Below are 10,598 nucleotides of genomic sequence, written 5' to 3' on the forward strand. Positions count from 1 at the left end.
AGGAGAGCACATTTAGCGACGGACCGGATGCTATCCCGGATGTGGCTGAAGTGTAGCTGAAGTAGCCAAAACACTCTCGATGCGATCTTTTCTTAGAATTGGACGGAATGATTTAGATCAAGAGTTATTCACGTTTTAAGATTTTCGATCTCGTCGGCTAAAATGGGGGGGGGGGGACATTTTCGATGAACATCGAATGTTGCACAACAGACGCTCCCAGCCTGTGGAGCGATGCGATCGGTTTTGATATCAATAATCTCCGTCCTTTTGATCAATCTCCGTCCTGAGCGCTGGGCGTTACTAATTGATAGGGCGGGGAACTTTGTCCTTGCCGCTCAGGGTGTTAATGGGGGTCTGTAGACTAATGGATGTCAAACTGAGGGGTCCTTGAAATTAAAAGGGTTGAGAATCACTGCTAGAGCCGTAAAAATCTTCTCTTATGAGGGGTAAATCTGGCAAATCGTTTCAAATGGTGGTCCGCGGGCTAATTAGTGTCAGTCTGGGGGTCCTCGACATGAAAAACTTTGGGAACAACTGCTGTATACAATTACCGTCATAAACTTGAAAATAGGGGTGGGTTCAATTAATCAATACGGTAATAACCGCTTGCCGGTAATTGTATCGATACAGAGACTACCATGTCGATACAGCAGGAAATGCTGTATGTGACACGGCTTCAGTTTCTGCCCGACAGCTACGATATAATATATCGTAGCTGTCGGGCTACTATTATGATTAAAATCATTTGCATTTATCCATCAAAATATATAAATATTTTGTATTTCTTTACTTGCTTTTTGTTAAAGATTTCAGACAATATAATGTTTGTCAAAACATCGGCAATCAGTGGTCTAGGAATCTGCAAAATTCCTAGATTTAGTAGGAACATTATTCGAAACATTATTCGAAATCAACGCGGATCGTGATGCATATCGTATCGTGGCCTCTGTACCGTGATACATATCACAGTCGTTCCCAAACCTTTTCATGCCAAGGACCCTCAAATTGACACTAATTAATTAGTCTGCGGACGCCCATAAGAGAAGATTTTTACGGCTCTAGCAGTGATTCTCAACCCGTTTAATTTCAAGGATCCCCCAGTTTGACATTTGCATTAGTCTACGGAGCCCCATTTAATGGCATTTTCAATGACTTGAAAATCATGTTTTGAATGACCATAGCACTCAGAACAGTAAGTACTGTACCTGGCCGTAGGCCATTGACCCACAGGAGCTCAATCAGCTCATCCAGCTTAGTGAAATCGTACTGGACTCTTCCCTCCACATCTCTACAACAGTCACACAAACAAAGCAACACCTCAAAATGTATGCTACAGTCAAACATATACCGTCTCCTTGCTTCAAGTTCTAAATCAAATGCCACACCCTTGTAGACAGATTACAGCCGTAGTATTACGTTTGTCAGAGAATGCATGCAAATAATGATTGCTTATTTCTATAATGCCTTTTGTAGACGTTATAAAGGGTACCGTAGGTAGGCCTACAGACCATTAACCCATTCTGACCTGAGATCAGATTCTAAAAATGTCTTCTACATCCTGACAGTTTTCTGAAAAAGCCATGTTTCTATGTCAGTCGTTCTTCAATTTTTCAAAAATAGCAGACCTACAAGCTCGTAGCGCGCCACTCGGTGGCGCGCTATGAGCTTGTAGATCTGACATAGAAACATAGCTTTTTCAGAAAACTGTCAGGATGTAGAAGACATTTTTAGAATCTGATCTCAGGTCAAAATGGGTTAAACAAAAGAAGCCTGTCGGCTGCCGGACTATTCCCGGTACACGGAGTTCAGTACTTACTGTGCAGAGTTCAGTACTTACTGTGCAGAGTTCAGTACTTACTGTGCAGAGACCAGCTCCAGTTCAGTACTTACTGTGCAGAGTTCAGTACTTACTGTGCCGAGACCAGCTCCAGTTCAGTACTTACTGTGCAGAGTTCAGTACTTAGTGTGCAGAGTTCAGTACTTACTGTGCAGAGACCAGCTCCAACAGCCAGTGGATCCTGACCTGCTGGATGCCTTGGTGGGGAACTGAACCCACGTAGGCCAAGTTCAACTCCTGGTCCCTGCTCAGGTCAAACAGGTGAGCCTGGGTGTGTGGGAGCGGGGGGCTGGGAGAGGCCAGGAGACATGATGATGTTTTTCATTTACAATTTTTACAATATAGGCATTTAGCAGACATACAGTAAGCAAGAACAAAAAAAACATCAGATACATAAAATAAATAGTCATCATGAATCATACGTAAGCTAAGAACCTAACAGTGGAATGTCTATATAATGAAACTATACGTATATACTATATACAGCAGTGGTTCCCACCAAACCTTTTCATGTCAAGGACCCCCCAAATTGACACCAATTAGCCCGCAGACCCCCATTTGAAGAGATAAGCCAGGGACCCCCATAAGAGAAGATCTTTACGGCTCTAGCAGTGATTCTCAACCTGTTTAATTAAGGACCCCCAGTTTGACATGCATTAGTCTACGGACCGCCCATTTAATGGCATTTCTATTTCTGGGACCGTTAGAAGAAAAAAAGTCCTTATGCACACCTACAGCGGACAGGTGTGTTGGAAAACTGGAACTGGAGAGGTAGGGAAAAAAAAGGGATCCCGCACACAGTCTTCACTTACAGCAGGATTGGGCAACTTTGACGATGGAGAAGGCCACTATATTTCCACACTCACTCCAGAGGGCCACAGTGCATATTTATGTCGTAGCAAAAAATAGCCGATCTACAAGCTCAAAATGTGTCGCAATGCGACGCGTTTTGAGCTTGTAAATCGGATATTTTTGCTATATTTGAATTGAAAACCTGAATGTTTTTGCTATTTTTGAATTGGAATCCTGAAAAGTAACCTTTTTATTGAATTTCAAATGCATTTAGTTATAGTTATGTTAACTTTATGAACTGTTAACATAACTACATTACACAAACAGACAATGACATTTTAATACTAGTCATTAAGTACTAGTCATTTAATACTAGTCATGAAGTAATTAAAGCGGGTTTGGAATTGTAACAGCTGAAATCAATACTATATAAGTAGTCTGATATTAACATGCGGGCCGCATTAAGACTTACAGCATTAATTTGATTGAGCAACATTTGGGTCGTTCAGACCTTCATCAGGCATGAAGAAGAACTGACAGTCAGTCACTATAAGTACAACTCTGGGATCAGCGATCGGGCCAATCGGGTGACCCCAATTTATATTGTAAAATCAATGTTGATTCAACTCTGAGTGTACAAATGGAACTTCCACATTTACACTCTCAGAGTTACAGACCCATAAGGGTCCATTTGGTTCCTAACTATCATTTAGCTGGGGACCCCCTGGAACTCCCTCAAGGACCCCTGGGGGTCCCCGACTCCCACTTTGAGAACCACTGCTATAGAGTGCTATCTTAAAGGGATAGTTCAGATTTTTTTAACTTAAGTTGTATGAAATACTTGCCATTAATATAGTGGTTGCAACTGTATTAATTGATTGCCCGAGTCCCATGGTGGGAGTTCTGCTCTGGTTTTGGTGAAATATCAAGTAGTTCCGGTCATTTTGTGGGGGGCACTGGGGGCCACGCAGTAAAAGTAAATTAATCCACAAAACTAACGTAATTTGTATTGTTGACCTATTTCTAAAATATTAGTGCAACTTTCGTTCTTTTTTTACCCCTCTATCACACAGAACTATGTTTTTTGTGTCCATATCACTACGCCCAAAAAATAGTTCCATGTGATAGAGGGGTCAAAGTTGAACGAAAGTCGCGCTAATATTTTAGAAATAGGTCAACAATACAAATTACGTTCGTTTTGTGGATTAATTTACTTTTACTGCGTGGCCCCAGTGCCCCCCACAAAATGACCGGAACTACTTAATATTGACCAAAACCAGAGCAGAACTCCAACCACGGGACTCGGGCAATCAATTAATACAGTTGCAACCACTATATTAATGGCAAGTATTTCATACAACTTAAGTTCAAAAAATCTGAACTATCCCTTTAAGTTACAGAAGTTGAGCCTTTGCATACTCGCCTCGCCTGTAAGGCCGTCGAGGCTAGGGCAAGTGTTACGGGCTAAGATGGAGTCTGAAGAAGAGGTGGGTTTTCAGATTACGGCGGATCTGAAATCTGAAAACCCACCTCTTCAGACTCCCATTGCAATCAGAACCGCAGACTCACTCCTAATTTGGTGAGTGAGTCTGCGGTTCTGATTCTGATTGCAATGGGAAGTGCATTCCACAGTTTTGGAGCCAGAAGGGAGAACAGTGTGGAGCGTTGTTCCTTGCGTTTTTAGGGAAGGTACTTCCAGCTTCCCTGCGTTGGCTGGTCTGAGCGTGCGGGATTGTAGGGTTCGATTTGATATGGGGGTGCCCCCATACCTTTGGTTGCTTTGAATGCCAGCATTGATGGTTTAACGGTTAAACCATCAATGCTGGCATTCAAAGCAACCAAAGGTATGGGGGTTCCTGCCCAAAATGGGTTAACTTAACCCATTTTGGGCAGGAACCCCTTTTGGTGTTTTAAGCATTCTGTTATACTTTAGCTATTGAAAAATAGCAGATCTACAAGCTCATAGCGCGGCACTCAGTGCCGTGCTACGAGCTTGTAGGTCTGCTATTTTTGAAAAATCGTGAAAATCTTTGAATATTTATATTCATTCAGAGCCATGTTTCTAGCACAAATCTTTGCTTCTGGGGGGTCCCTTCCCTGGAAAAACATAATGCAGATGGGGGTCGGTAGCCAATTACATATACTTTTTGGGATCCTTGACATGAAATAATGAGCACCACTGATATAGAAACATAGGTATTTAAGAAAACTGTCAAGATTTAGAAGACATTTTTTTAAGTTTCAACGTCCAGGTGGTCCCAAGCTAAATGATGTAGAGTTGGTAACCAAATGGACCTTTGTAGATCTTTAACTCTTGAGAGCGTAATTTTACGCTCTCAAGTATTGTTAAATATCTCAATTACTACATTTACAAGAAGTCTACACAATTAGACAATGTAGAATAATTGTTCATTTGATCAACGTTTGCCAGTTTGTCATCTCTCCTAATGCAGGGGTTGCCCAACCCGTGGGTCGCGACCCCTCGGGGGGTCGCCAAATTATTTTAGGGGGTCCCCAAATTATTTTCAAAAAAATACGATTTTTCAAAAATAGCAGACCTACAAGCTCGTAGCTTGTAGATCTGCTATTTTTCAATAGCTAAATTATAACAATGCTTAAAACACCAAAAGGGGTTCCCGCCCAAAATGGTTTAAGGTTATTGTAGCAGTCAATTTATATTGGGGGTCGGGAGGGGGCGGGGCGGGGGTCCCGAGACATTGCCAAAGCATTTCCGGGGTCCCCGGCCAAAAACGTTGAGAACCCCTGTCCTAATGTACCAACATCAATTCAATAGGCCTACGCTATACACAGCACAGAATAACTTAAAATAGAGGGTATGCGCAGATCGAGTGGCAAAAAGTGAGTGACAAAGAGAAGTCAATGTTGTTTAAAGACATTTAATGCAATAAAATAGGACTTTTCTGTTTAGATGTATGAGTGTCAAGGCCAGAAAGACGTTTTTTTTGCCACCCTCTATAGTGGACATATAATCGTATACAACTGCTGAACTGCAACAAAATAGCTTTGGGTCTGAGAGGCTAAATGTTATCAAATGGCGATCCGTACGTGGCTTGCTGAATAAACAATGGACCTTGATATGAAACCATTCATTCATTCATTCGGTTAGGGGAAAAAAACTTTAAAAACTACACCACCACAAAACTACACCACCACACTGACGTATGCCGCTGACGTATTTCCTTTTTTGGGCTATATAGAAGTGTATATTCGTACGTCTCTAAATGTTTTGATGAATTGAAAATGGTGGACCCTCTTGTAAACAAGTGTAATGCTTCATGGTGTCGTCCACTCACAGTTAAACCGTGTTTGTATTGAGTTGTACTTGAAATGTACTGTAATTCTGCAAACTGTTAATAAATCAATCAATCAATGACCACAGTAAAAGTTCGAGTAGGATTGAATAAAGCACCCACCAGAAGCCTGTGCTGCTCCAGAAGTGTTTCAGCTCCCTCAGTGGTCTTCCGACATCTACTCTAATAACATGCGAGGATGCTAAAGTGCTGCTAATAATATATCCCAATAGCACTAAGAAAGTGACCGCTACATGCTTACACGGGAGCATGTTTTGAAATGGTTCCCCTCCTCGTCAGCTAGAAAAGAAAACGGAGCGAAATAAATTGTATAAACTGCAATGAAGTTGAATCGCAAAACATTCGCCTGCAATCATAGTGTCTCCAACTATGTGTCAATAGTATCGTTGTAATGTTCATAACTTTAAACATGGCATAGCTCGCCTCGGTTCAATAAAACAAAAACAACTTTAGTGAGTCAGCTGAGCTGAGCGCAATGATGATGTCATGGACACGCGTCAATAGGGCATAGCCTAGTGGGCGTGGTTTTCTGGTTCCACTGAAAAAATCGGCCATTCCCATAGAGATTTACAAAAATATTCAATATCGAGTTTAAGCCTAGAATCAATTAAGTTATCCAGGATCCTGGTGAATCATGACCATAAAATCTTTGATTCTGTGAAAAAAAGAAAAGAAAACTGCTAAAGGGTATTTATTATAGTATTATTTATTATATGTATAGTATATCATTAGGCTACCATTATCAGTAGCCTACCATTAAAAACCTATAAGGGAAAAAAAATAAAAATAATAATAATAATATTATGCTTTGAGAAGCATGTAGTGTGTCAAACTAGGGTTTTTTTATGATTCTGAATCCATTCCAAGCATTAGTTTTGCACAAAAACACTCATTGGGCTAAATATGGCCATAGCCCAAATGTGCTGACCTCATCATATTTGTCAAGACGGTTATGGCCATTTTTAGCCCAAGGAGTGCAAAACTAATGCTTGGAATGGATTCAGAATCATGAAAACCCCCTAGTTTGACACGTCACACATGCTGCTTAAAGAATGATGAAATTTAGAAAATATTTGCCTAATATAGGATGTCAATGGTGGCCATGCCGTACATGCCATTTTCTAAACTTTCCCCTCAGACAATTCCAGGCAACTTATTTTCTTTTATTCAGGATATATTGAAGTTTCAAAATCAGCTGAGTTTGGTTTTTTTGCAATTTGTTTGAGGTCAAATTACATTATTACTGGACTATATAGGCCTATATGGACAGGTCTTCCCCACCCGTCCTTCCTGTTCTGACATTCCATATGTTGATCTGACCTCATCAAAGCCTGTACACTCAAGACACGCTCCATATATGTTTTTGGTTTAAAGTGTTACATAGAAGTGTATTTGTACGTCTCTAAATGTTCTGATGAATTGATGGTGGACCCTGTTGTAAACAAGTGTAATGCTTTATGGTGTCGTCCACAGTTAACAGTTTTTGTATTGAGTTGTGCTTGAAATGTAATTGTAATGTAAATAAATACATCAATCAATCAATCAATCAATCAATCAATCAATATATTATGGCCAGTACAGAATTCATTCCATATGTTGATCTGACCCACTATGCCAGCAGTCTACCGCCAGTGCCCGTCACCCAGGCGGATGTGTGCAACGACCATTGGCCATTGGCCAAAGGGTGGCGCTATAGCACTCAATTGAAAATGCAAACGTTGAACAGGCATATCTCATGAACAGTTTGACCGTCAGCAATAAAACTTTGATACGCATATGCGTCTCCTCATGCCGAACAACTTTCGTGTTCTGACTTTTGACCTCTGACCTTTAGATCACCCACCATTTTGAATTATATGAAAAACAGATCAAATCTATCTTCTCCCGGGATCTTTGATCAAAATGCATGGAAATTGTGAACTTTGGACCTATATCGACAGAAATTCGGGAGTACAACCTCTTTAACCCTCTTATGGCCACCCTAATTAACAGTGGATTTTGCCTTCTACCTGCACTATTCATATTTGTAATTAATAATTTGAATGCCAATAGAAAAATCTGTGGCATACACACTATATCTCATTTATCTCATATATCGACACAAATTCGGGAGTACAATTTTTTTAAGTGAAAAATTAAGGTTTTACCATTTTTACCCTTTCGTGAATCAGCATGAAGGCCTTATACGGCCGTTTGTTTCTTTGCTGCTGGGGGAAATAAACAAGAATCCTATTGGATATAATGTGAGTGCTGGTATTCTTTTCTATGGACTGTTTCTACCAGAACCGTGCACCCGATACATTACTTTGAATTACTCAACTGACTCCTGAGTCTGTGTGTGTGTGTGTGTGTGTGTGTGTGTGTGTGTGTGTGTGTGTGTGTGTGTGTGTGTGTGTGTGTGTGTGTGTGTGTGTGTGTGTGTGTGTGTAAAAATAACCTCTTAACTCAATGTTAAAAATGTTAAAATGTATTCAATTTATACACACAAAGAAACATTCAAAACAAAAACAAGATCAGTGTTTCTTTCTACGTTGAGAACACTTATAGAAACAAATCCAAACGTGATTTCAACTAGCTTTTTAATTTTGTATTAGCAGTTTAAAAAAAAGTAGGCTACACCAGGGATTATTGCTTTTTGTTGCATCAATTGAAATCAAACAGCAGCACATTCCAATCCACTTTAAGCACATTTCTTAAGGTTTACAAAGTGCTGTACAGAGACTAAATACACTGTAAATCTAAAACACAAGAAAAGATCACACAGTATAAAAAAGAACATGCCACAACAAAGCCACGCAAAAACATAGACCTGCACAGAAACTCTCAAACGGAATTAAAAGCCAAGGTGTAAAGGTGGGTCTTAAGGCGCGATGGTGGGAGCCAGTTTGACATGGGAGGGATGGGGAGTTCCCATTCCCAACAGCCGCTTGGGCCTGGCCCTCCATGCAGCTGCTGGTGTCACAGCTCTGAAGCGTGGCTCTGCCTGGGGGGACATTACTCATGAGCAGTGGGTTGGCTCCCAGGAGCAGAGTAGGCCGGGGGTGATGGGTGGCCCTCTAATGCCGCTGGTGGCACGGCTTCTGGCTCCTCCTGCAGTGCCTCTTCTTCTTGGCCATCATCTGCTTGGTAATGCAGTGGAACGGAATGCACGGGGGACATGCCAATGCCAATGGTTTGGTGGGGAGGAGCCTGCAGGCCCTGGGCTGGACCAGCTGCGACATTATAGCAGACAAGCTGGCCCTGCTGGGAGGGACTTCTAGCCGAAGCAGAGTGCGTAGGCTGCTGGCCCTGGGTTTGACCAGTTGGAACATTAAAGCAGATAAGCTGGCCCTGGGATGGAACCGCCGAAGCAGAGTGGGTAGGCTGGCCCTGGGGTTGGCCTGGGTAGGTAGGCTGTCCCTGGGGTTGGCCAGGGTAGGTAGGCTGGCCCTGGGGTTGGCCAGGGTAGCGAGGCTGGCCCTGGGGTTGGCCAGGGTAGGTAGGCTGTCCCTGGGGTTGGCCAGGGTAGGTAGGCTGGCCCTGGGGTTGGCCAGGGTAGCGAGGCTGTCCCTGGGGTTGGCCAGGGTAGCGAGGCTGGCCCTGGGGTTGGCCAGGGTAGCGAGGCTGGCCCTGGGGTTGGCCAGGGTAGGTAGGCTGTCCCTGGGGTTGGCCAGAGTAGGTAGGCTGTCCCTGGGGTTGGCCAGGGTAGGTAGGCTGTCCCTGGGGTTGACCAGGGTACTGGCGGGGCACCTCTCGCTGGGGGTTTTGTTGTGGCACAGCTGGCTGGGGTAAGGGGAGAGGTTGTCCTTGCTGAAGAATTCCCACAGGCATGGTGGCTGGCTGAGGTAAAGCGTAGGCAGGCGTGTGGGAGTTGGCAGGGCCTGACACTCCAACAATGATGTCCTGGTGTGACTGCTGCTGCTGCTGTGGAGGCATGTGGTTGTTGGTGTCGATGTGGTTGTTTAAATAGATGTTGATCTGGGGGCCGGTAGGGGAGGACAAAGTCAGGGTTGGTGTCATTGGTATAGAACTAAAGACTGGTTGAAAGGAAAGTGAATCAACAGAGGGGATCACGTCTGGATCTGCAAAGACCTGAGAGTTGTCTGCTGATTGTGGTTGTGGTTGGTTTTTGATCGTGGCCAGAATCTGCTTAATCACGAGGCGTAGATTCTGCAATTGACCAAATAAACGAGAATAGTGCACATTAGAATAAGAACAATGGATATGCTTGTTTGTGTACTTTTAATGCAATTCATTACCTCTATACTAAATCAAGAAAGGTGCATTTTAAGCCACGGCATTTTCTATAAATGTATTTGAAAGATTTGGTGTAGAGGCGAAAAGGAGAGGTGTTACAGGGGCTTAAGATCATTATGTTTACAGCAGACTATGTACATTTAATGATTGTCGTGATTTGGAGTGAATTCTATTGAAACATCCATCACTCACCACCCTTAGGCCACTCCCCCCCCCCCCCCCCCCCCCCCCCAATCTAATTTTGAACCAAACAAATCCCCAAATCCCTAAAAGTTGTTTTTTTCGGAACTGGAACCAAAAAAATACATCTTCTTGCCCTGAAGTGCGAACCAAAGTGGGCGTGTCTGTCACTATTCAGGCTGGAAGATGCAGGTTGTGATATTATATATAAAACCATCATG

General features: G+C 42.7%; 1 protein-coding gene across 3 annotated transcripts in view; it reads right to left on the reverse strand.

The window, feature by feature from the left end:
• idua (alpha-L-iduronidase) overlaps nt 1–6,411 on the reverse strand; it is a 28,185-nt gene extending 21,774 nt beyond the window's left edge. Inside the window, exons 1-3 of one of the 3 annotated variants that reach the window (XM_079515231.1) lie at nt 6,064–6,411; nt 1,986–2,126; nt 1,206–1,288 (exon numbers count right to left, since the gene is read on the reverse strand). In XM_079515231.1, the coding sequence (XP_079371357.1) occupies nt 1,206–1,288; nt 1,986–2,126; nt 6,064–6,212 (373 nt within the window). In that variant the 5' untranslated portion in view covers nt 6,213–6,411. Of the gene's footprint in view, nt 1–1,205; nt 1,289–1,858; nt 1,870–1,985; nt 2,127–6,063 lie in introns of those variants that run through there. The other 2 variants (XM_079515232.1, XM_079515233.1) reach the window with 2 other exon arrangements.
• Between the last annotated feature and the right edge of the window lie 4,187 nt (nt 6,412–10,598).

The sequence above is a fragment of the Electrona antarctica genome (genome assembly GCF_951216825.1).
Source record: "Electrona antarctica genome assembly, chromosome: 12".
NCBI lineage: Eukaryota > Metazoa > Chordata > Actinopteri > Myctophiformes > Myctophidae > Electrona > Electrona antarctica.